Here is a 27,345-nt window from a genome sequence, read left to right on the forward strand (position 1 = left end):
ATTGCCATACTTAGGCCTATTTAAAATTGTTAAAGTAGGCCTTCATGTTTTAAAGAGAAATGCATCTGAAAGTTATATTTTATTTTATGTTTTTATTACATTGTTTGGTAGTTAAATTCATAGGATATACTCTTCATATGCCTCTGCTCATGAAATGTTATTTTAATAATAATATAAGTGGGTAAAACACTGTGGAAATGAACTAAGTAGAGTTATGAGGTAAAGTTGTAACTCGAGTAGATTAAACGAATGAACATAAATAAAAATAACTACAAATTTATAATAAATAAAATATATAAAAACTTAATTTAGTCCTTACAAAGGCTACATTAGCCTACTTTATGGCTGCTTGCTTTGCATATAGTGTCAGGTTGGGTGTGTCTTTTATTGTTCGGGCTCTGACTGGAAGCTATTGTGTTTAGAGTAGTGGGCTTGATGGTGGGCAGAGAGGAGGGGACAACCGCGGGGTGGAGGACAGAGGAGGAGGAGGAGGACAGGAGGAGGAGGGTGCTGGTAAAGGGACGTTCACACTCATTGTTACTACTCGAGGAGCCGCGGAGAGTCGGCACAAACATTCAGGTAAAGTTAAGTCTTTCATTTACACAATTTAGCTTCAATGTACGACGGGAGTGTGTGTGTCAAACAAACACCTCAGCAGCTGCAGCCCGGCTCGTTGAAGGAGATTGTAACACCGGTACAGCAGGGTGCTCCGGTTACCATCATTTAACTAACCCTCATCTTTTGTCTCCGCTGCCTTGCTTGTCATTTCTGTTTTATTCAACCATTTCCCCTCGGTAATGTTAGAGAACCACACTCGTATTCATGAGGAGAGATACATGTATGACGCCGTTATTACTGACGCACAGGTAGGCAAGAAATGACGCACCTTTTTCGCATTCATAATTATCAACCATTAATGCAGCTGTGCTTGTTTGACGTTTTTGTGAACACAGGTGTACTAAAAAGTATCTGTGTGCTTTGTTTCCGGTGAATTTAAATGTTGTAATGAGTGTAGCCTAAGACTGCTGCTAAGGCTGCAGTTTGCAGCTTTAAAAATGCTGAATTACAAAAAAGGTATGCTACCATAATAGCTTAAAGTGCCTCTGAAATATATGAAAAATAAGGTTATAACACTGATATTACAATAACATCAGAATAAATAGTATTTTGCTTGTTCCTTCTCTAAACTACCACAGATACAATAATGTGTCTAAATACAGAAGTGATTGTATGTTTTGCTGTTACTCCCTGTCATGATAAAGCTTACTGGTTGTTAATGAATACAATTAATGTTACTATTTATCTTCACAACCCACTCACCATGATAAGTGACCTGAATACAACCCTCAGAAACCAGCCTAGTTGTGCTTTTTATAAAAATCATTTCTTTAAAAAAAAGCCTGCTTTGGGTTTCTTTCTGTATTTAAAAAAAATCATGCTACACATGAGTACACTGCTGATTGTCACTAGATACCAAATGCATACTAAAATGTTGTGCTTTTATCATTTCAGATCCCATTCTGAAAATCATCATCTCCGTCAGCGTACTCATCCCCACGTTCGGCGGAGACAAGGGAAGGGTGTGAGCTGTCGGTCACAGCAGAGCATCTTAAAGGGCCACAGCATCTCTCAGGTGATGGAGGCTTTGTGACATAGTGCTGCGACTGACAGGTTTCCCAAAGGTGATGGATGCAGCAGGCTTTAACCATGGCTGTGCTGGATTACGCTGCCCGGCCCAGACTATTTGTCAGTGAGCTGAAGAGGAGGAAGAGACTACCACACAGTCCTGGACGCTCCTTAAACCTTGTGATTTTCCTTCCCCGGTGAAAGAGCTGGGTGCTTACAGGGCTCAACCCCTTCTCCTAACCAGCCATCCCCGGGATCTTTTTCTCTGCTGCTGTACGGACCAGTCATGGATCTCCTCTGGGCACTGTCGGTGTCCATGCTGACGGCATGCGTCGCAATTCCAATGGACGCGGATGCAGGGAGCCACAGTCTGTTCACCTGTGAGCCCATCACCCTGCGAATGTGCCGGGGGCTACCCTACAACTCCACCTTCATGCCCAACATACTGAACCACTACGACCAGCAAACTGCCGCCCTGGCCATGGAGGTACAGTACACTGCCGTCATATGAAGGATGTGCAAAGCTTTCATTTTTTAAATGTCCATTGTTGTTACCAAAACTGAGATTATCAGGGAGAACTAATGATGATCTCAGTTTATCTCAATTTATAGGCTGAAAATTAACATTCATATTTATTTCACAGCAAAAGGTTAAGGTGGAAGAAACGTTTTGTTACTAAGGTAGAGCGGAACAGTTCATTCATACCGAAGCGCTCAGAGCAGCTTTGTGAACCAAAAGAACCATGTGGGCGAAGTATCTTTGAAAAATCAGCTTTATCATAATGTTTTATGTTTATCTTTGGGGCTAAATTAAAATAACCTTTGCAGGCTTAATGAGTCATGTTCAAACATTTTTCAAAATAATGAAAAAATTGCACTTCACTGATTTGACATTCTTATATCTAAAACTTCAGATTTTGTAAATTAACTGGTAATTGCCTGAATTAGACGAGCTTCTACCTGATCACTGTGATTTTTAGTCTGACACATTTTTATGGATACATTTTAAATTTAAGTTGTATTTAGTAAAAGAATGCAGGGTAATCAAATGCTTTCTCTTTTGTGAACACTTCATGTGTCTTTGACTTTAAAGAAACATAAATGATTCTAACATGTCGTCTGTCCTTCAGGAGTATTAGCCCGACAGCAAACCCCTCAGAATGAACCTCTTTAAGATAACAAGGTTTATATGTAAATAATGTGTTACTTTACGTTTCATTCATGTCATCTTTTGTTCCCTCCATCCTTCCAGTTTTTTTTGTGAGCGCATATTGCTCACAATATTTCTAGAGCTGAAACTGTTTGCCAATTAATATCATCAGTATTATATTAAAGAAAACTGACTATCATTTTAATTCTAGTCGATTTTAGTGTGAAAATTCAAAAAGCTCTCCTGATATAAGTACACATATTTTTATTTGTATCTATTAGATTGATTTAAATAGAATATATTCTGTGTTTGGTTTGTTGATTGAACAAAAGCAACATTTGAATTAATCACATCACAGGTATTTTGTATCCTCTACAATTAATCATAAATACATTTTTAACCTTGAATTATTCCACCTAATAGATGTTGATCTGATTAAAGTTCAGATGTCTATGGATTATTAATTTTATACTAGTATAAGACAGGATAACCCTTTACTGATCCCACAAACAGAGACTTTTTCAGTATTTACAGCTGCAAATAAATGACAAATAAAAGAACACATGGTTCAGGAATAATCACACTTTAACTAATTACTGAAGCTAAATGATGTTTTCCTTTCTCTTCCATAACGCTTTAGTCAAACAACAAGCAGAAACCTAATTATATATTAAGGTAAATTATCCAATTAATAAATTATTATTTTAAATGTAAATAATCATTTTGAGAGCAGTGATTTGATATTGAAGCTGAACATGTTTCTTGATCCTTTCTCTTATACGAAGCTTTTAATATGTTGTCTTACAAAGTGGGTATTAGCACATGGGGTTTGTCAGTTACATGTCTGACCATATGTACTCATATTTAATTTACCATAGAATCTATCTTCTTACAATAACAAAGTTTTATAGTATATTTTATAGTATATTTTAGTGACCCTTTTTCTTGTTTTCCCCCCTCTTAGTATGTCTCCCATCTTTTCTCAGTGTTTTTGTTTGGTTCTTTCACGCTCTTCTTTGTCTGTTGTGACTCACTATGTAGTGGCTGAACAGAGGTGAAATATACACACGTATACCTCTATCTACATGTGTGCACGGTCAGGTCTGGAGGTTAATAATCGACATCAGTAGCCTGGATAGCTCTCACCAAGGCTGACTGTGCAGAGAGTTAGAAATATCAAAGTGTAGCCGACTTTAATTTGGTTTCTGTAGCTGCAGATCAGAGTGAATCACCAAAACATGAAGCAGAAAATTAAGTTTTTGGTACTTGTCCCTGGGGGCCATGAGGACAGTGCAGTATTAAACCATTTAACTGGGCGTGTTGTCCTAAAATGGTTTCTGGCAGCACATTTGGCATGTTGACAGATGAAGCGATTTACCACAACATGTAGGGACTCTTCACTTGATTTGTTGTACACCAGAGTCATTTTACATAACAGGCTTTGGGCAGCTAGTAGACGTAGTCTGATAGTAAGGAAACAAAACTGTTCTCTCTTTGAGTTTGGTTCAGCTGATGGATTAATGCTCTGATGCTGCTGTTTAGTCCATGTTTTATTGTTTTCTGCCCTTTAGATTATCCATAGATTTACCAGCCACAGCATCCGACTGTTGTGGCTGTTATCCTCTTTGAAACGTCGAGTTAGGCATTTAAACACAATCATGGAGCAGATGCATCACCTCGTTAACTTAATCCCATCCTTTACATCGGCTGATCCTTCTGGAAGCTCAATCTATCGAGTAATGACCGGCCAAACTGGCCCAAAACATTACACCGTGTGCCTTCTTGGCTGAGCTGTCTGTGTGTGTAACAGTATATCTGTCCATCCATCTATATTTGTCTCCAGCATCATGTTGCTATTGGCTCTCGCTGCCTCTATCACTTTTACCCTTCAACACTCGCCCCACCCTGCACAGCGATGATGTCGATGTGAGGAGCCGTGCTGACCATCTGTGCCTGCTCCACTTCTGCACTCTGCATGGACTGACTAAGCGAGGGAGAGATGGAGGGCGGGAGGAGTAGAAAATCCAGGGTTATGTAACCTCTGTACATGCCCTGCCCGACTGTGGGAGCACACCACATCCCAGCTGCGCTCGCATTTAGGAAAGCTACAAACACTCCATCGCTGCAGCCGAGACACTGCTGGAATATTCACTCACTTCCTCTAGCTTTAGTCACTCTGCCTCGTTGTGTTTTAACATCTATGCAAAGGGTCATTTACTAGATTCTTTCAGTTTGAATTTTAATATGTAAAATTAAAACGTGAGAGATGTTTTTGTAAGAATTGTTTTCTCACTGCCAAGCCGTCACAAACCGGGTGTTGAGTTGTGCGGAGGCCAGGTTAGCTTCTTACGTCTATCGCAGTGTGTGGGTTGGAGTGAACAGACAGAGGCACTTCAGGGTTAGATGGTGTTCACTTTGATTCGTCATGGATCCACAATTAAGTCTCTTTTAGTCCTTGGAAATGCTTGTTGGGTTTCTAAAACACATGGCAACCTAAAAGGTTTGAAATAACGGAGACAATGCCTCTGTTTGGCTCTTGTTTTCCCGATAACTCGCCCCAGATCCAGTTCATGGGAGAATTCAAAGCCTGTAAGATGTTGAGGGCAGCCAAATGAGAATTGACAGATGATTTTAAAGGGAATTAGGTCCTCTGAATAGCCATGATAATGATGATGAATGCCTCGCACCGTGGAGAAACTGGGAGTTGGATGAGAACCAACGCCTGCCGTTCTTGCCGTTTTTCTCTAAACCCCTGAAATGGTGTCTTTGCTGGATTTCTTTCTGATTGTTTCGCTCTTGAAGGTCTTTTGAAGGTTTTAGGTTTTTATCAAAGTGGGCACAATTTATCATGACATTGTTGTAACTTCTTTCTGTTTTGCTTTTTTTAACTTGTGAGTTATCATTTATAGACGACCTATTAAAGAATATAGTTTACTATCCCCATATTTTATATTAGGCTGGTGTTCCCTGTGCTGACATGTGACGGTTTAGTGAATGGTGAATGGGAGATGTGCTGACTGGATATAGAAAAGGATATAAATTATTTTAACTTTATTGCAAAACACAGTAGCTATGTCATGGCTGTGTGTGTGTGTGTGTGTGTGTGTGTGTGTGTGTGTACAGTAGACGATAGGAATAAGGGAGATTTGTAAACTGAGGATTTTCTGTTTGGGTATTCATCCTCGCTCATTCAGTCATCGCTGACCGCCGAATGACCTCACAGCCAAAGTGGGACAGCGGCCTCGGGGCTGGGAATCGGCTATTTCTGTGCCACAATGATACTGTGCCACACTAACATAAGATAAGTGGGAGCGTGGCGGATTTGATTGGCATTACAAAAAGGGCTGAAATCCCCGTCTTTAGAGAGAAATGCTCACTGTAGCTACAGGATGAATGTAAAGCTGCACAGCACATTTAAGCTGCTAAACACATGATTTATAATATGATAAGATAATAAACATTAAGATATCAGGACTGCGCTTTCTTCAGAAGTTATCTACATCTCCTTTTAGGATTTCTGTCAAAAGTTCAGACATATCTCTGGGAAGTTGTACGGTGGCATAACAGTTTTTATTTTTGTGTGTAACAAAGAAAGAGAGAGAAACGCCCAACTATGAGTTAACATTTACTTTACTTACATATCCCGCTACGAAGGTCTTATGAAATACTAAATCTTCACATTTTTGGGCTCATCAGATTTTCACATTTTTGGTAGAAAATCATATTTCCACTCGTGCTTTAATGTACAGCAAAGAGAATAAAACTACCCAGTGCAGATTGCTATTTTCAGAGCTTCATATCAAAACCCCTGAGTACAGATATCCTCCAAAATGGCTTCCTATATTTTTCACGTTTAAAAATGGATGAAGGTGATGTTCAGAAAGATTGGACAAAGGTTCCAGGATGATGGTAACAGAAAAAGGAAGAGGGGTTGAATGTTTCTTCATGGCCAGATGGGGAGAGCGAGGGTCAGGGCCGACTGAAGATGTTAATCAACTTAGATTGATCTGACGGTTTGTTTACATGAAGCCAAAGCCGAGCTCGCAAATCATTTTTAATGGCTGTCTTCTCTCAACAGATAAAGTCTGACATCTCTTGTTTTGTTTCTGTGACAGACATTGACTTTGTTATTTTTTACGAAGAAGGCACATTTATGTTATGGTTATGAAAGAAATATCTCATACCAAGAGATTTGATTTCTTATACCAGAGACCCTCTGGCGTCTTGATATCATCGGTCCATCCATGTTGTCAGGTTTGTTTTGAATGACACTCTTCTTGCATGGACACAAAGACTAATCAATGGTCTGTTTTTAATCTGCTCACTCCCACTTACACTCATTTCCTCCTCCTTTCAGGTCGTTAACTCAGCCTCTTGTCTCAGGTTTACAACGCTTTCAGATAAACTGTGTCATGTTACAGCTGCTGTGTGGAATAACCCAGATACTCCACCCATGCTGTGTGAATAGATTTGTAAAGGAGAGTTGAGGTGTGTGAGTGTGTGTGTGTGTGTCTGTGTGTGTGTGTGTTTGTGAGTTCTGTTAGATGCTGATAAAGCTCTCTGAAGGCTGAAAGTCTGTTAAAACCTGCTGCAGTGAACTAAAAAGTACACTACCAAAATGCCTTTTGTGCGAGCTACTAAAGATGTATCCCTGCTAAGCAAGCATACACACACACACACACACACACACACACACACACACACACACCATGGTCTGATAAATCCTACCCAGCGTGACCCAGACTATAAAAGCGCCTGTTGTTTTATTTAATGTCCAACACCGTGTTTATTGGCAGTAGTCTGAAAGAGAAGCACATCCAGAGAGCGAGTCGCTGGTCCACAACAACCTTCCTGTGGGTGTGTGTGCGTTTGTGACTCTGTGTGTGTGTGTGTGTGTGTGTGTGTGTGTGTGTGTGTGTGTGTGTACACAGACATTACACATTGTCAAAGCCAAACGTTTTCAAACATTTCTTAGTGGTGAATGACACGGCTGATTCGGTCAACCCATCCCTCCTCTCCCTCTCTCTCCTTCTCTCACCCACTCTCTCAACCCCCCTCGCCCACCTCTTTTGTCCTCTCCCTCCCCCTACACAGGGCTCACCCGTTGCCCAGGAAACAGTCCCAATTGTGCTGTTAACAAAGGCAGCAGAGGCTTTTTTTTTTGCCTCCCGGGAGGTGGTCCCCTCCGCCCCGCACCCTGACCTCCTCGAACCCTGCTCTCCTCCCTCTTCCTCCTCCTTCTCCAACTCCTCCCTGGTGATGCATCACCCGTCGCCATGGTGCTGAGCTTGAAAATTTGGAGAATTGGAATGGCAGCAGAAGAGAAAGGAGGATAAAGAGGTGGAGAGAGAGAGGAGGGGGGGAAGGAACGAGGGATAGAGGCTGAAGGAGGGAGGGGGGTGATGGGAAGGGGAGAGAGGTGACTATGAGGTATTTATAAAAGAGCAAATAGTAGAGACCAGTTGACCACAGTGGGCTCCTTTTGTCTGCAGTTCATCTGTCACAGCGTCGTAGCAGCTGATTAAGAGCCCTCATTAAAAACCAATTGCTTTAGCATTAGAAATGTTCATCCAGCCACTTCATTGGACTAGGCCATATTAATATTTAATAACACGACACACTTGATCAGATTCAAAACATGCTGGATAATCTCAGAAGTGTTTAGAGGTGAAACTGAGGTCAACACTGTTTTTTTTTTATTTCTCCAAAGGCTGACAATTTGAAGATGGGATGTTTTTGACAAACAAATATATGCAGAAATATGCACCAAAAGCTTACCAACTTAAACTGCATGGTGCTTTATATCATGATTATATTTCTTCTTTTATCTGTTGCAGCATTCATCCGATAAAGTTAAGACCAGTCCAGTACCACTTTTAGCATTTAATTATAGTTAGCTGAATCCAAGGTCTTGGTATTGTGCCAGAGGCGTCACAAATCATAAACCAACTATAAGTTATCTTTTGTAGAAGGCTGCTAGTAGTTTTCTACTGTAAATAAAAAACTGCACATCTTCTTCATAACACAGGGGCATAGTAGTAATTCAAACTGTCTACTTGCAATGAACTAACTGGCAATGTGTCGGGACCAAAACAGCAAGTTAGACTGTGCAGGAGTTTGCATTTCCATTTTTAAGTACTTTAAATTGTGACTTTGAACATAAATCTTGTTTTTGTGTCATTTAAAAAGTAAAGGCAGGGTTGGTTATCTTCTCCAGATACATTTTTAAAGATTTTGGTTGAAATTGTCTTTAGGTCCTGACAGACATTAATCACTCGTGCTCTGAAATAAGGAACAAAGAAAATCCCCCATCTGTAGCATGTTGTAAGCATGTGAAAGCTTCGACCAATGTCTGAAACGAGGTACCAATCTGATGAACCAATCACGCCTCTCTGTCTCCGTGCTCGCGCTCTACCCCATGTGTTCACTAACCCACACTCACAGCACGTCACTGATGATGGAGTTTATACTGTGAATTTATTTAACGCTGAATGAGACATGAGACGACGTAGTTTCTACACAATGCAAGAGATGAGCTGACATCTGCTTCTGGAGCAACGGCGCTCATGGGTTAAGCTAGGGGAGTCGCTTTAAGGGAGTACAGAGGGGAGGGGGTGTAGACGGAGCACAGAGGGAATGCTACTTTCAAAATCATGCTAGTTTTTGAAAATGACCAACCCTGTCATTATCTCTTTTTATAAAGTAGATGGTATTGATGAGGTTAGAAAGGGTAGATAATTGATATTTATTTGTGTGTGTTTGTGTGTGCGCACATCACACTTTAGGCCACCCCTGCATGAGTTGGTGCCTCAGTGGGGTCACCCCAGTTTAAAAAAGGTCTGGACATGCCCCTGCTGCCACCTGTTGTTCTTACAAGAATGTGAGGTTATAATGTCTGCTGTGGAATACGACTACTGATGACATTTAATAAATGAATAATGTGTTTTTACTGATCTATAATCTTTTCCTTCTAAGTTGTGTTGCACAAGTTGTAAATCCAAACACTTTAATGTCATAGTGACTTTATATAGACTGTTACAGGGTCTGTTTGATGAGATAAGGAAGTTATCCATAGACCCATCCAGGGTCTAATTTAGGCTTTTGCAGTTTTGTCCTCTGGTTTGTTTTGTTCTTGTCTTCAGTAATTCAGAAATCAAAATTAGCCATTAAGAATCCCTCCTGACTCATGGTGACAATTACTCATGAGATATATTCAAGTTTAAACATTGAATTTAAGAATATGTTTGCATATTGTTATGACTAACTCTGGTCTGTGTAAGGTGTAAACCACAGCGGCTCATTACCTAACCCCCCCCCCCCCTTTCCTCTGGAGCCTGTTTGTTGACCGTTATGAGCTCCCAGAGTCCCCCACTCCTTTGACATATCTGACTGTGTGTGAGCCTACTATTTCCAGAGTGGCATACTATTCCACATATTAAAGGATCAAAAATCCCATAACTAGCTCCCATGAATGTGTAATGACTGTAGCAGCGGGATAGGAGCTGAAATGACATTAGCATACCAACCCCCTCATGCAGGCCCGCTCCATTCGACAGGGTTGTGTATTGCACGCTTGATTCTCCTTACAAGTTGAGCTCTGGGGGGAAAAGCGCCATGACAAACCTCTAGCCATTCATAGGACCAGTGGTTCACCAGCTGTTTCCAGTGTAACCATTAACATGAAATCCCCACAGAGAGAGCAGAGGCTCCGCTGAGCCTAAATATGTTGGTGTTAGGTGTTGTTTGGGGGCTGCTGACTGTGTGGATAAAACCGTGACCAGCCATATGTCCCAACCACCACCAGCTCAGTCCTTCCCACTCTGGCTTACATGATGGGTTGGCCGTAATAAAATGGCTGAGTGGAGAAACTGAAGAGATGGAGGAGGGGTACGAATGGTAGGAGAGGGTCGGTGATGGAGGAGCATAAAAATAGAAAAAAGGTAAGCAGATGAATAGGATGAGGGATGATTCGAAGAGAGTTTTGTCCCCGAGTAGATCATCACTGCTTGTAACCTATAAATGAATTCAACCGTTTCCCACAGCAACTCAGTTTGTAGTACAGTACAGCGTGGAACATTGTGTTCTATGGAGCATATCATTGGCCTGGGGGATTCAAAACGGAGCGGGAGAGCGAAGATGCAAGCTCACTTTAGCTACATTACATCATGTGTGAGTGGCTAACCAGCAGTGACAGGGCCCCACTGATGAACTAATAGTTGTCACAGGACCTCACACTGGCACAGAAAGAAGAAAGTCAGAGGCGGGATCATAAGTACAGTAGCACCTAGTTCCCAGGACTGTCAGGGGGGTGTCAGATTCAGGATTTATTTCTAAAGACTGATCAACAACAAACTCAAGTTCCCTTTCTTCCTGTTTCTCTGACCTTGCTGTGGCTGACTGTAGCTTTGATGAAATATTACAATCAAAGAGGAGTCAATAATGTGGAAGGTATCTCCAGTGATAAAAAGGTGAAGCCCCTAAGTGCTTATATAGCTGTGAAGTCACGGCATCCTGCTAACAACAGCTGTGTCAATCCAAGAGCGCTGTGCTGACTGCTTCCTTTCTTTATGGCTTCAGGTGTGTGCAGGGTTTGTTCCAACTCTATACTCGGACTAAGGTGGAGTTTTATTTGTGTTTGTCTTTGGCTATTTAAAAAAAATATATACTTATACTCAAAAACATTGAATGATATTTCATTAATTTTGAACTGCTCCTCTTCATTTCAAGAGTTGAGCTGGTGAAGTCTTTGTGCATGACGGTTTTGTTTGAACCTGTATATTAGAGCTGGGCAATTAATGGAGATTTTGGCTTCCAACGATGAATGAATAGAAGATCATTGAGATTAAACGATTACTGTTCAGCAATGCCGCGCTCATTTTGATCACAGGTTTTGTCCTGTGTGGTAAATAATTCAAAGTGTTTGCTGTTTTAATTTGGCCACAAGAGTAACATCACCACTGCCTGAAAAACACAGTTAGTTCATTTGTATCTATTTATTCTTATTCTTACAATATTTCAACATTTTAACATATTTATTTCAGTGTTTAAATTTGATAAATAAATGTGATCCAGATGTTGTGAAAATCAACAAGTAATCATATTTAATATTTGTGATCTTATCATACCTCACACCGCACGACGACTGCTTGTGTTTTTGTGCTCGTAGTAAAGCGGTGTTCAGTGGAACGTGATGACTCCATTTGTTCAGAGATTACACGATCGACTGGTTGATTGATCTCAGTTATGACAAGTCACCTTAATTGATCCTCTCTGAGAACTTGTGAAGACTCACGTTGAGGATTCTGCATGTAAACATAAACCCTTTTCTTCATCCCCCAATCACCCCTGATCAGGTGATAGCAGCCGTTCTTATCCTTTTTACATGAAGACATCAAATGTGGGTGGCAGGCAAACATGCTGTCAGGAGAAGGATACATACTGATGCTGTAGACATACAGTATATGGGGGCGCAGGTTACCATGGACCATTATCTGAAAGCAGTAAAAATAGATAACATTTTGAGAAGATCAGGTCAAAATCGTGCAATCACAGATTAACTGGGATGAAGTAGTTTTGAATTCTGAGCTGGAAAATGCATCAGAAATCGGAGATATCTCAGAGTCACTGGTTCATGTAGCCCGCCTGACTATTATAATGTTCTACATCCCAAACTCTGTAACATGTGGCCTAATTAACTCAACAATATTTCTCTAAGGTATCACGACAAATAGACAGTGTTTGATATTCCTAACACACTTTGTTCAACAAAAAATCACTAAGCAGTAGATAGTGTGTATGTCCTTCACTTCATCCAATTTTACAGAAGCAGACCAAACTGTAAACCACCAGTGACATGTCCTCTTTAATTCCCCTCACTCCAAACACAGAGACAAATTGCCCCCTGCCTGTCCTCCCCCCCCTTCCCCTCCCTTCCCCCTCCCTGTCCTTGTCTGTCATATAGACCTCTGTCTTCGGGGGAGGGTGGGTAGCATGTGTCTGTCTGCACCGCACAGGGTGTGGCTGGAGGCTTTTTCTGTACGCACACCCCAGCAGAGAGGTGTATGCAAATCCATGCTGCAGAAACATGTAACCACGAGCTCCTGGACACACAGATATGTATTTCACACACACACACACACACACACACACACAAAGACTAACACACAAACACACACACACACACACACACACACACACACACACACACACACACACACAAAGACTCACACACTAACACACAAACACACACACACACACAAACACACTCACTCTGCAGCTCATTTGCATATTAACAACATGCCCCACAGATGCTTCCTGCACTCAAAGCGCCTCTTGGCTTAGTTTCTAAGAGTAAGACCATCATTGTGCTGTATGTGGGTGTGTTAGCATGTAAATAATATACTCCCGTTGGTACTTTGGCTGATGTGTTTGTGTGTGTATGCAGCAGTGTGTCAGTCAGTCACAGCGTGGTCCTGCCTGTTACACAAAGGCCTCATGGGAATTTGGGGGTCAGGGGGGTGGGGGTGGGGTTGCCCTGCTTGTTGTAGTCCTCCTATCTGGAGGTTGGAGGGAAGAAGAGAGGGGGGAGAGAGAAGACAGCGGAAGGGGGGAGTTTAAAATCATGGGGGTCGAGGGGATTATTAGGAAAGAGGCCAGAGTTGTTTTTATGGATTCATCTCCAGAAACGGTCAGAGACATGCTCCACTGATCTCTTTGTGCCACTCTTTGGCCCTTGTTGTGGACTCAGAGTTCCCGTGGTGTTCTCTCCTTCTCTCATTAAAAACCACTTTAGTTATTTTTTGCTGCTTTGTTTAATATCACCTGAAATGTCTTTCTCTCTGTGTCCTCCTGCAGCCTTTCCATCCCATGGTGAACCTGCAGTGCTCCCCTGAGCTCAGGATGTTCCTGTGCGCCCTCTACGCCCCGGTGTGTACAGAATACGGCCGGATGACTCTGCCATGCCGCCGCCTCTGTCTGCAGGCCAAGAGCGACTGCTACACACTAATGGACATGTTTGGTGTCAGCTGGCCTCAGGAGATGGACTGCAACAGGTTGGGACAACAGCAATACTTGTTTCCCTCCTGGTTTCAGTTGACCTTCTGCTCCATCAGTGATTGAAGCTCCTCCTCTGTGAGAGCAGTGACAGTGCAGCAGCAGACACACAAGCTCGTTGAAAACCTCAGAAATATAGATGCTTAGTTGAACATGACTTCAGATTTTGAGGACGGGTTTATAACATGTATCTTGAACTTTCATTGTACTGTTGTTAAATTAGTTCTACAGCCAGATAATTAAATCAGAGCTGATTAAAAAACTTCTGCAGCAACAACACAAAGTCTACACATTCAACGTAGAATTAATTTAACATGATGCAACAAATGACACTCTGCAGACAAAGAGTAAGTATATAAGGGAACAATGGGTCTTAAAGGGTTCAAACTTGACTGATTACATAACCAAAAGGCACCTGGCTGACAGATAACATGAACAACCAAACACATAACTTACCCATTAAGTGAAAAACCAACAGGACTGTACATGAACTTGGCTTTACAATGAATAGTTCAAAAGACAAAGTCAAAAGTAAAACATGAGAGGGCATAAAAAAAACTATGAACAAGTTCATCTTAAGTACATAGAGATGCTGGTTAGGAGCAGTTGTTTGGAAAAGTTTCCTCGCAAACAGCTCTTTATTTCATTAAACTTCTTCATGAACACTGAGTGTCTTTTATTCAAGTTTCAAGCTAAGTATGATGTCAATGTTTTTGTGTTTTATAAAGCTTTATTCTGAGTCTTCCTAGGGGCTTAGTGGTCTTCAGATTCTTACTGAGTAATTCATCGTATCCCCTTCTCCTCGTTTCCTGTCGTCTTTCTACTTTTTCTCTATTTGACGAGATAAAAATACCCCAAGAATATTCCCAAAAGATGTTTTCATCAGCCTTACAACGCAGTGAAATGTAACTTTAAAAGTAAAGTCAGTACATGCTCACAGGGATAGGTAGCTCAGTCAGCTCATCAAGTCTGTGCAGGTCAGATCTGTTTTTTAATACTGTTGATCTGTGATCAGTGGCTGCCTGGAAGGGAGAAAGCTTCATCAATCTTAATGATTATAAGGAATGTTTTTGAAGCTGTTTGGCAGCGATATAATGACGTTGTTAAAGGTTTGACAGCTGAAATAACCCTGAGCTCTTCCTCTCTTCACCCAGGTTCCCGGACTGTGACGAGCCCTACCCCCGTCCTGTAGACCTGCTGTCCAGCTCAGACACTACAGAGTCCCCCGTTTCCGTCCAGCGGGACTACGGCTTTTGGTGCCCAAGAGAGCTCAAAATCGACCCTGAGCTGGGTTATTCCTTCATGGGGGTCCGCGACTGCTCCCCGCCCTGTCCCAACATGTACTTCACCCGTGAAGAGCTGGCGTTTGCCCGCTACTTTATTGGGGTGGTATCCATCGTCTGTCTGTCCGCCACCCTCTTCACCTTCCTCACTTTCCTCATTGACGTGTCCCGCTTCCGCTACCCGGAGCGTCCAATCATATTCTACGCTGTGTGCTACATGATGGTGTCCCTGGTGTTCTTCCTGGGCTTTCTGTTGGAGGACAGAGTTTCTTGTAACGCAGCAAGTCCTGGAAGGTTCAGGGCTTCAACTGTGACACAAGGTTCCCATAACAAGGTCAGACACTCTTTCTATGGCTGCGTTTGTGTTTTGTTTTGACTCTCTAGATATTGATCCTCTATCTGTGTACCCACTCTCCATCTTAGGCCTGCACGCTCCTCTTCATGGTGCTGTATTTCTTCACACTGGCCGGCAGCGTCTGGTGGGTCATTCTGACCATCACCTGGTTCCTGGCTGCTGTCCCCAAGTGGGGCAGTGAGGCGATAGAGAAGAAGGCCCTCCTGTTCCACGCCTGTGCCTGGGGCATCCCCGGTGTCCTCACCGTCAGCCTCCTCGCCATGAACAAGATCGAGGGAGACAGCGTCAGCGGCGTTTGCTTTGTGGGGCTTTACAATGTGACCGCCCTGCGATGGTTCCTGCTGGCTCCACTGGGACTCGATGTCGTGGTGAGAAAAATATTACAGAACATGAGAAATAACAACGCAAAAAAACTGAACTCCAACTGAAACTTTGTCTCATAGTAAAAACTGTTATAATTATGTTTCCAAAATCAACTTTTTTTGTGCCTGTAAATCTGTGTGAGCATATCCAAACTAATTACAATAAAACATCAGTGCCAACAGATACTATTATTATTATGCGATTATTTGAGACCATGATAACCTGTAACATATCTTTCTATGGTTTTATCCTAGGTCGGTGTGGCGCTTCTGCTGGCAGGCATTGCAGCACTAAACCGAGTCCGCATGGAGATTCCCCTGGAAAAGGAGAACCAGGAGAAACTAGTAAAGTTCATGATCCGCATCGCTGTGTTCTCAGTGCTCTATCTGGTCCCTCTGCTGACCGTCCTGGGCTGCTACCTTTACGAGAGCAGCTACAGAGCTATCTGGGAGACCACCTGGGTCCAGGAGAAGTGTAGAGATTACCACATCCCCTGCCCCTACCAGGTAATACATGATCTGACTGTGAAGTGCTAAAAGAGGTGTGCATGTGTTCTTAACAAAGCAATACAATATCTGCAGCCTATGATTGTCTCGACTAATGCTTACCAGTGTGATGTGATAAATCTACATCCAATGTTTGTAAATGTTTTACTTGCAAATTGAAAATGCAATGCTTTTGTGTCTTTGTTATGTGCTAATAATAGCAATGCTTGGCTTAGCTGTCACCTGGTATTGTCTTCAGATCACCTTTATCTTTAAAACAAAAAAGCACATTGTGGATGTAGGACAAAGTTAATCTCTCTGCTGTTTGAAAAAGGAGTGTGAAAATAATTTGCAGCTCATACATGCAGCAAGTGTAACTACATCAAGAATCTACATCTAGCATGATGTAGTCCTTAAACCCTCATAGGAAATTAGTGTATATGTTCATATTGTAGGTCAAACTTTTGAGTTGCCTCATAAAAACATTACATCCCTCAATATGATTTCACATGAAATCTGTTGAAGGTTCTGATAATAACTGACATATGTCTGAATTTATTCACTGACATTCATCACAGTTTGTAAACATGAAATGCACAACTGGGACTTAAGCAAGGAAGCTAGAAGACAGAGCAGGAGGTAACAGCTGGGAGGAGGCTGATACCTGCCAGATGTGTTTACATTAGAGAGCAGGACACCCTGTGAGATGTTTGTCCAGACTGGATCCATTTTAACTGAATGTACTCACACTCTCACTCTCACAGTCATCATTAATGAGACAATAACTCCCATGCAGCTCGTCTTCAGTAGCTCTGCAACAACCTCCAGCATCAGTACACTTAGTGTGTCTCATGTGATAGAGCTGTTAATAATTCAAATATATTTCTCTCTCTGCTGTTCTCTGTTCCTCATAACCAGCTCCTCCCAATCTGCCGATGCCTTTGTACATCCGCCTTTACCTTGCATGTTCAAATGTGAACAGAGAGTGTTGCAGCTGTGCAGCATTCAGTAATTTGTAGAACAAACAGCCACTCTTATTGTTATTATTATGACTCTTGTTAATTGCTTTATTTGGACCTCGGCCACTTTGACTGAACCGCTCCTGTTTACACGATTTGTAAAAGTCATGGTGACATTTACTTTAAATTCTGTGCTGCAGCAGGCACAGCTGAACTAACTGAATCTGTAGATATGACCTGAAACAGTCTGGAACCTGAACATTTCAGAAATTATTGAAATGCCTGTGTTTTGATGATGCAGCTGAGAGAAGAGATGACTGAGAATTAAGAGCATTGAGTAAGATCTCGGTTGTGCTCTTAATCTGCCCCGTCAACAATGCTTTGTTTAAGAGAGCAGTGAATTAATCCTGCGTGTGTGTGTGTGTGTGTGTGTGTGTGTGTGTGTGTGTGTGTGTGTGTGTGTGTGTGTGTGTGTGTGTGTGTTGGTCTATCTGCTGCAGAGTATGGGTCAGTGGGGTCAAGCTGCACAGCATCATAGTTACAGCAGATCTGAAAACAAGCTGCATGTGCTGCACAGCTGAGCTCTAACTGCTGTCAAACACAAAACAACAAAAGCAAATCACACAAAGACTCTACTTTCCATCCTTCCCCCAACACCACTGTGTCCATAAAAAAAGAGCGTACACATAGTGTGCACTCAAACACACACTGAACCCGAGCTATGTGTTGGTGCACAATATTGACTTTAAGTGCCGACTATATTTATCTTAAAAGCTTTCCCTGAGGCTCAGACCTCATCTCTGCTGAACAGCTACTGAGTGATGCTGGACCCTTCATCTCCACAGTACACAAAGAACACACACACACACACACACACACACACACACACACACACACACACACACACAGTGACATTGGTGACTAAAGCCAAATGAGAGTACTCATAGAGGCAGGAGATGGACTGTGATTTCATTCTCAGAGATAGTTAGGCTTTAAAAAAAACTCCATGCAGCTATTCAGAGTTTGTCATGGCAGCTTGAAGCTGCTGTGTGGGAGCAGCAGAACTTCTGACACAGGATTCAGTAATGAGGATGTTGGCTGAAGTCATTCAGTCTCTCATCTGGAGTGTATCTGCGGATGGATGAGCCTCAGGGTCCGCCTGGCCCACTCATAATGAGGCCATCATGACTGCATCTGTGTGTGTGTGTGTGTGTGTGTGTGTGTGTGTGTGTGTGTGTTTGAGAGAGAGAGGGAGAAGCAGAAGAGAGTGTAAGATGTGCTTCTGTGGTTCAGTGCGTGCCAGCTGTAGAGTTGTTGCTATGGCAGAGAGCAGCAGTGCGGTGACTGTGCACAGCGTCGTGCTGCTCTGTTGTCTCCTAAACATCAGCTGGATGTAATGACCTCACTCTAACTCACTGATGAAAACAACATCTAAATGAAGATTTGTTAGTTTCACATTTTATTGTGTCCTTAATGGCTAGACATTATTTTTTTTTAATCAGCACTGAAAAAATAAAGTTCAGGGGGGCGCCGGTAGTCTAGTGGTTAGTGTGCACGCCCCATGTACGGAGGCTGTAATCCTCCAAGCAGGAAGCCGGGTTCAAGTCCAACCTGTGGCTCCTTTCCTGCATGTCACCCCCCCTCCCCAATCTCTGTGTCTATCCACCGTCCTATCTCCAAATAAAGGCATACAAACACAAAAATAAACCATAATAAAAACATTTATTTTAATGTTCATCTCAAATTCTCTGATTAAAACAAACATGAGCAAACAAAATACCATTCATCAAGTTCTCCTCCACATTCTTTAAAATAAAACTTCATGATTAACAATCTCTGTTAATGTCCAAGTGAAGGATTATGCTGTTCTAATGACACAGAGAGACCGTATATAAGTGAGAGAATAAAAAGAACCTCGATAAAGAGAAGAATCTGAATGTCGTCGCTCTTTTCAAGCAGATGAATATCATGAAGAGAAATCAGCAGCTATGTCACAGACTGATGACCATGTGTTCTGCTGATGTGCTGTTGATGCCTGAAGCAAAGTTGTCACTGATCTTATTGAGTCAACACACACACAGAGATGCACAGTGTCAACATGCATGAACCTTTTAATGAGTTCATTGATGCTGAAGTTTACATGAGTCACGTGCATCACAGTGTAAAGCTGTGCCGGGCAGCTTGCACTCTGTCTACTGTTTGTTCTACATTTTACATATGATGTGCTTACACAGGTAAAGGAGAGTTTATATTAAGTGTGTATCATTAAATAATTTGTCTGGTGTGTGTGTGTTGTCTTGCAGGTGGAGCATACCAGCCGGCCTGACCTGGTCTTGTTCCTGGTAAAGTACCTGATGATGTTGATCGCTGGGATCCCCTCTGTGTTCTGGGTGGGCAGCAAGAAGACGTGCTTCGAGTGGGCAAGTTTCTTCCACGGCAAGAGACGCAAAGAGTATGTACTTCACACACACACACACACACACACACACACACACACACACACACACACACACACACACACACACACACACACACACACAGATGCTGTTCCATATCACACACTGTTTGAAAATAACTTCAGACTTCAAGTCAGTTTAATTATCAGGACAATACATCATGTCCATGCTGGTGTTGTCTTTTTGTAAAGACGTGTAGAGGCAGAATCTATAGACAGCTTTATAACATCCTCTAACAACTCTGTTAAACAAAATCACCCTCAAGTTGTCACTTTAAGTACAGACTCAGACAGATCTGTCCTCTCTGTCTTTTCTACATACTGCATGAGTCATTTATTCATCCTAACTGTGTGATTCTGACACATTTGACAGAAGTTAAAGATTTTGCAAGATTTTTTCTCTGCACTCACCCCCCTCCCATCCAAACTCAGAGCATTAACCCCCTCTCCCACCGCCTGCTCCACACACTCTTCCATCCTCTACTATCACTCCAACCACCCTACCACCTTCCCTCTCTCCCTCCCCTCCCTCCTGCGTCTCTCCCTGCCCTCTCTACCTCCACCCCACTCCTCCCTCTCCTGCTCCTCTGCTCCGTGCTCCTCCCCCCCCCGCTGCAGCAGGATGGTCAACGAGAGCAGACAGGTGCTGCAGGAGCCCGACTTCGCCCAGCTGCTCCTCAGGGACCCCAACACGCCCATCGTGAGGAAGTCACGGGGCACGTCAACCCAGGGAACCTCCACTCATGCCTCATCCACCCACCTGGCCATGTTGGATGAACCGCCCAGCGGCAGCACCAGCCGGGCCGGCTCAGTGCGCAGCACACGCTCCAAGATGAGCAGTTACCATGGCAGCCTGCACCGCTCTCGAGATGGAAGGTGGGTCTTTGATCTTTCTTGTGTCACTTTGCTCCACAGCAAATCTTCAGGAAGTCCTGTCCTTGACACCACTGTTCTTTTCTCTTCCAGGTACACAGCGTCCAGTTTCAGAGCCTTAGACGACCGGCTGCCCTATGGTAGCATGCCTCGCCTCAACGACCAATCACAGTCCAGACACTGCAGCACCAATCGCCTGGACAGCCTATCACGGCACGGCTCCACCCAGCGACTGGAGACTCAATCCCGGCACAGCAGCGTCAGAGACCTCAGCAGCACCACCCAAGCTGTTCTGGGTGGCCCGGGGAATGGGATTCACAGGGTGCTGGAGGAGGATGGAGCTACAGCCTGAACATGAAACTAACTGTTATCTAACTTCTCCTTTCAAGGACACTTCTGAGGATGTGACTGAAGAGAAGGAATGTGAGAGGATGGACAGAATGCAGAGTAGCTAACACTGTGTGTGGTTTATCCACTCCTGCTGAGTTTAGGAGCTAAATGAAGCTCCTGTTTACTGAAGATGAGAGAAGGGCTACAGCCAGACAAATGAAGTCGCAACGTTTGGATTGGTGCCTTAAAATGTCGTCTCAGCTTTATACGACCGACTAGCTGATCCCAAAAACTCAAACTCAAACTGAATTTGGTCCAGTTTACAATCCTACGATGGATTTTGTTGAACTGACTGACCTGCGAATAGACAGCACTGAAATGATGACACGGCTTCACTGTATGACCTACGTTACCGAGGCCCAAAAAATGTGACCAACACGGAGAGACTGCACTGCTGTTTACTTGTGCTGTATTGTTTGTATAAAGGACTGTGACCAGGATGTGAATGATGGATGTTGGACGTTACTATCCCCTTTCTTCTCAGCACTGTGGAGAGTGGAAGCAGGGTCATTTTTTTATCTGCTACATTTAAAAATGTTTTGTACTTCTTCAACTTCTAACTCCTCCTTTGATTTTCAAAATGTTTAAAGTACTGGTAATTTAAAATGCCTAAAACCTGTATTTATAAATACACACAAAGTAAAAGTCGAGATGAAAGGTTAAAGATTAGCTGGCGGTACTCTGTTCCTCTTCAAACACTGTATATGACTGAATAATACAAACAAAGCTTCTCCACTGCTTCAGTGTGCTCGTGTATTATAAGAGGAACATGTTGGGAATGTGCTCTGCCTGAATGAAAGGCCTGAAATACAGGAAGAACAGCTGAATCCAAACTCCTGCCTTACGACTGTGTTCAGACGGGAAGCTTAGCGATGATTTCTGTCAGACATGAGGGAAGAGTACTTTGACAAGAAAGACAAGGAGAACTTACAAAAGGGAACAATACATGGAGCTCTGAGTTCAGTCAGGCCGATATGAACACACACACACACACACACACACACACACACACACACACACATACTCTCTGTATGGGGGTAAGCCAACATACAGCTCATGCTAAATGGATTTGAGCTTGTTTAGTGCTTTTCTAGTCTTCTGACACTCAAACCCCAGGTCACACCTACACATTCACATTTAAACACTGATGGCAGAGGTTTCTATGTAGTGACCATCAGAAGTAAATAATCCCATTCATACACATTCATACGCCGCTGACAAAGCAGCAGGAGCAACTTGGTGTTAAGACATCAGCTGAAGGAGCTGGGGGATCGAACCCCCAACCTTCCAGTTTAGACGACCGACTCTATCAACTGAGCCACAGCCGGCCCCGTACACGTTCACATACAGGTAGTAGATTGGCTTGTTTTGGGGAAATAAACATTCCAGAGGTGAAACTCAGACGCAAGACGACGCTGTGCTTCTCTTTCTGTCTGAACACACATGAAGTGTAGATAGATGATAGCCACCTTAAACGAGTCCTATCCGGAGTAGTGTGTCTGTTAAACATGTGTCCTTAACTTGTATAGCTTCTGTTAAATGTTAGAGCAACATTTCCTCTAGTGGACAGACACTTGTGTACAGATGTATAAAAAAACTGAATTTCTGTTGATTTGTAATAAAGTTTTTTTTAAAGAATGGACCACACACACACACACTTTGTATTTGTAACAGCCCTCCGCTTTATTGAAATACATCGGAGTCAGGTTAATATAATGAGTTCTCCACATAAGTGTGGCAGCCAGTTCCATACATTATTTCATGTTTTGACCTTACACCTTAAATATTTTTTTGTGCAAAAAAGAATCTACATCACCTGTAGTGGGTTATCCTCAGTAAAACGCCCAAACCGTTCGAAAAGGAGCAAGTAAAACAACAAACCGAAAAAAAACAAAGATGATTACATCTATAACATGCAAAACTGTACAAATTATTACAAAGCAATCCTAGAAAAAAAAAACAAAGTGTAATATGATATGAAAGAGCAAATTAATATAGAAGGTACTGTAGATAAGACCTCACTGAAATGCAAAGGCGTTTGAATGTTTTTGAGATTCTCTTCCTCTTAAATGTTACCGCTGTGGCACCTCAGCCGTCAAAGCACAGCCTTCACCCCGAAAACATCTTTAATCCTCACAACCATTTCTTCCTCTTCTGCTGTCTCCACCCGGCTTACATCTACTGTACACTCACTACAGCCCGACTCATCTGTCCCTCACTCACTCCATCCATCAAACAAATACGCCTCTAACACACTATCACCAACTAAAGGAAATGATTCATTGGTTCTGACGTTTCCTGAGTTTCTCTTCCCTCTCCTTAAAACTGGAATATCTGGGATCAGCTCTTCTGTACAATATTGGCCTATAATAAAACACCTGGCTAAGACAGACCCCTCCCCTCCCCTCCCTCACCTTATACATTCTACAGATAAACTCCAGCAGGATCTCGCAAGCTTAAAAAGATTGAAAGAGGTGGTTGTTTGGAGTTAAACCATGTGGTAGCACTGTGGTGCTCCAACCCTCTCCCTCTCTTCATATAAAATGGAATACTAAAAAAAAAAATACTTGGAATGGGCCGTTAAGGGTTACTTGGCGGTATTTCAAACGGGGGACGGGCAGGAATGATAACCAATGTTCTTGTTCTTTTGTTTCCCTTTCAGACAAATAGACGAAATCAGCGGGAGACTCTTCCCTAAAGACCGGTAGAAAGAGTACAGGATGTGTTCACTTGTTACAGAGAATAATACGACAGTGTCAGAACAGTCTTCAGCTCTGTGCAAATCGTTCCCTTACAGTTGGACCCCGGTCCGCCCTGCCGAGGACACCCGGAGATAAATGCTTATTGATCTGTTTGTAAACTGAGCTCAAAACGAACAGAGGTATCTGTTTTTTTTTTGGCTGTAAATGTTCTGCTCTGCAGCCAGAAGCTGCCAAACTGGAAAGTTTTCACACTGCCAAATCAAAAACCTCCTAAAGGGGGGGTTAGACACCCGGCCCTTTTCATTATAAAGACAACAAGGGGTCACACTGAGTTTTTTTTTTTTTTCACATGCTATTCATTAAAACAAACGGAAAACCAAGTGCTGACTTTCTGACAGCTTTTAAGTGTTTACATTCTCAATATAGTGTTGTTTTGTTTAAACAAGAGCTTTTACAAATATCACTGAAATAAACCAAAACGCTTTCAGAGTTTCTAACAGCTGTCAAAAAGAACTAAATGAAGTCCCTAAGTGTCCCTCTTTATTCTTACTTTTTGGTTAAATCCAGCTCAGTGGAAGGACTCCTCTTTTCATCCGGGTACCACAGCCAGTTATCACACAGGTTAAATGTGGATTAAATGATCAGTGCTGCGTCCCCTCCGACACTCAGACGAGGAGCAGGACAAGAAGGCATCTGCTGCAGTACAACACTATCTCAATATGTGTGTTAAGTAGATAACGTGTGTGACGTGTTTCCTCTACAGAACGGGCAGAAGTGTTGATCCATACACGAGTTCTGTTCACTCACACGCAAACAGAGTGGGAGGAAAATAAAAGCAAAACCACACAATGAGTGTCACACATAAAATATAAAACAAACAAATCTAAAACCAATCGGTAAAAAAAACAAAAAAAAAACTGGAAAGTGGTTTAAAATGGCTTTTTGTGTGAATACAACCCCAAATCACTCAAAACAAAGGAAAACTCAATTCAAAGAGGATTTTTTCTTTCCCGTGTAGTTCTCTAAAGTCTCTTACGTATCATATATTACTCTCTACTTTGAACCTATGTACATTATTGTGATGGCGACCTGTGAGTCTGTCAGTTTGGTTGTAGAGCGAAGTGGAACGTGGTACACTCTGACGGATGACACATCCAGGGCTGCAGGATGACGTCACTCGCAGTGGACCAATGAGGAAGAGAGTAGCACAGAGGAGCTGTGGTGATGTCATTTAGATTGCTGGCTGTAGCTGATGGTCAAATTAAAACAGATTATAAAGTCACTGCACTTAGTATCATGAGCAAAAAAACAAAAAACAAAACAAAAAACAGAAAATAAAATCATAACTTTTCTTTCTCTCACGTTTTTTTTTTTTCTATTTTCAAATTTTGAAGCACCCAAAGAGAAACGACTGAGGGAAGTGAGGAGGGGGTTTAAACTCCACCCGCTTGATTCAGGCTATGAAGCGGACCTCCCTTTCCTTGTCTTAGAATGATAAATAAATTAAAATATTGTCCCCTAAAACCCAAAGGGTCCTATGTACAAGTACAAATCTTTTTCTCTCAACAATAACCCTCTTTTTTCTTTTGTTGCATTGTGAGGTGTTCGAGTCTCTGAATTGATCTTTCCACGGGGTCTTGGACAGAAATGTGTCGGGGAAACTTGATGCTTCTGCCGACAGCAAAAATGGGAGCTTTTTTAAATTCCTATATCAGATGCCCTTACTGAAAACATATGCACAAACACACGCTGGCAGGCACATACAGCCTCACACACACACACACACACACACACACACACACACACACACACACACACACACACACACACACACACACACACACACACACACACACACACACACACACACACACACACACACACACACACACACACACACACACACACACACACACACACACACACACACACACACACACACACACACACACACACACACACACACACACACACACACACACACACACACACACACACACACACACACACACACACACACACACACACACACACACACACACACACGTACACTTTCACTTATTCTTGATAACATTTCCCTCAGGATTCCCCTCAGACGACAGACTGTTTTTAGTGTTTCTGCCCCGTCTTGGAAGTACGATGAGACAAATCGAGGCTGTAAAGTGGGACAAATGTTCCTCAGGAGGTGCAGTTCTCTGGGCAGTGATGGGGGGGGGGGGGGGCAGGGGTAAGGGGGTTCAGAGAGCATGGAGGAGGCGGTGGTGGGGGGGAGGGAGAGGGGGTTTGGAGTCCTGTGCTGTCGATCAGTGGTTGGGTGGGGTTGGTATGGGCAAGAGGCTGGCAGAGGCTCATGTGTCCCAGCCCATCCGGTCTGTGCTCTCCAGGGACAGGGACTTTGTCTTGTGAGGGGAGGCCGGGCTGGGAGGACTGCTGAAGGTGGAGCTGTTGGAGGCTGTTGAGTGACGAGGGGAGTCCGAGTCCTGGAGGAGGAGGGGAGAGGGAAAGAAAGAGAATTAGATGATGTAGGAAGCATCTTATTAGAGTATTTGTGATTCAGTGAGAGCTGAGACTAACTCTGTGTCTACATTCAAATCTCTACTTGTGTCCAGACTGTGAGACACATATTCAACATATTCTTATTTCCTCTCTGCTTCTTCCTCGTGTGCTGTTTATGATGATGGACGGACAGATTGAATCCCCCTTCTCCTGCCCCCACCTCGTCTTCCACTACATTCCACATCATCAGCAGATGAAGCGCTCAATTGAGCAGAAATGATCAGCTGAAGGAAAACAAACATGCAGGCAGGCCAGATGATATGGGGGGATGGGGGCAGCTTTACTTCATACTGTATAACACATACAGTGAATAACTGTAACACATACAGTATGGTTTGCATTTCCCTAATGGGAGAAAAATGACACCAGGAGTCTCATACGATACGTGTCCCTGAACCCCTCTTAAAGAAATAGAAAGACACACAATAGGTTTATAACACACAGTGTGCGGTTTAGTGTGCTTTTCTGTACAGTCTAGAAATAATGAGCCGGGTTGTGGGTTCATAATTATCTCACAAGTTGAGATTCATCGTCTCCTGTTTGTTACAGCTGTGTATGAGCAGGAACATGGGGATTATGATTCTTCAATGTAGCTGTACATGAAGCCATACAGGATACATTTTAAACTCCTATTGTAGAGGAACGTTCTCTGTATGAAGAACAAAACATGACTCAAATATGAGTAAGAATAAACAAGTGAAATAGATTGTTGTCTTTTTCCAGTTCGCCCTCAGATTTTTAATCATGTCATTTGTGTGGCTTATAATTCCATGTCTGTATGAGCGGACCCCAGGAGGAGGACTTGCTACTTTAGGGATCATATTCAAATTAATAAATAAGATCTGCATTTAATCAGTCCCTGTATCATCCAACATCATAGCACAGTTCCTGTTACTCTCTGCCTTCATCAGTGGAGTTTATTCAAATCTCTTCATGTAAATTATTTGTAACAACAAAAAACTCTCAAGGTGGAGCCAGAGACAAAAAATAAGAAGCCTTTTATGGAATCTACAGGATCTACACCAGTGGTTCTCAACTGGTGGGGCGGGACCCAAAAGGTGTGTTGTGGAGCTATTTTCAGTGGGTTGCGAGTACA

General features: G+C 42.7%; 2 protein-coding genes across 10 annotated transcripts in view; one reads left to right on the forward strand and one right to left on the reverse strand.

The window, feature by feature from the left end:
• The first annotated feature begins 454 nt into the window (after nt 1–454).
• fzd3a (frizzled class receptor 3a) lies at nt 455–22,882 on the forward strand. Of its 3 annotated transcripts, none has more exons than XM_061052575.1 (9): nt 455–579; nt 1,513–2,113; nt 13,631–13,827; nt 14,983–15,445; nt 15,535–15,834; nt 16,084–16,335; nt 19,577–19,725; nt 20,161–20,604; nt 20,695–22,882. In XM_061052575.1, exons 2-9 carry the CDS (start codon nt 1,913–1,915, stop codon nt 20,951–20,953), a joined length of 2,265 nt encoding a protein of 754 aa, XP_060908558.1. In that variant the 5' UTR covers nt 455–579; nt 1,513–1,912; the 3' UTR covers nt 20,954–22,882. The 3 variants fall into 3 exon arrangements, with proteins under 3 accessions (XP_060908558.1, XP_060908559.1, XP_060908560.1); XM_061052576.1 differs by having other exon boundaries at nt 20,347–20,604; XM_061052577.1 differs by having other exon boundaries at nt 20,350–20,604.
• Nucleotides 22,883–25,642: 2,760 nt separating this feature from the next.
• cdc42bpab (CDC42 binding protein kinase alpha (DMPK-like) b) overlaps nt 25,643–27,345 on the reverse strand; it is a 73,847-nt gene continuing 72,144 nt past the window's right edge. For 4 of the 7 annotated variants that reach the window (XM_061052569.1, XM_061052568.1, XM_061052572.1 and 1 more), the window contains one exon: nt 25,643–26,173. In XM_061052569.1, the coding sequence (XP_060908552.1) occupies nt 26,042–26,173 (132 nt within the window). In that variant the 3' untranslated portion in view covers nt 25,643–26,041. The remainder of the gene's footprint in view (nt 26,174–27,345) is intronic. The other 3 variants (XM_061052573.1, XM_061052574.1, XM_061052571.1) reach the window with 1 other exon arrangement.

This window comes from Labrus mixtus, chromosome 12, assembly GCF_963584025.1.
Source record: "Labrus mixtus chromosome 12, fLabMix1.1, whole genome shotgun sequence".
NCBI classification, from domain to species: Eukaryota; Metazoa; Chordata; class Actinopteri; order Labriformes; family Labridae; genus Labrus; species Labrus mixtus.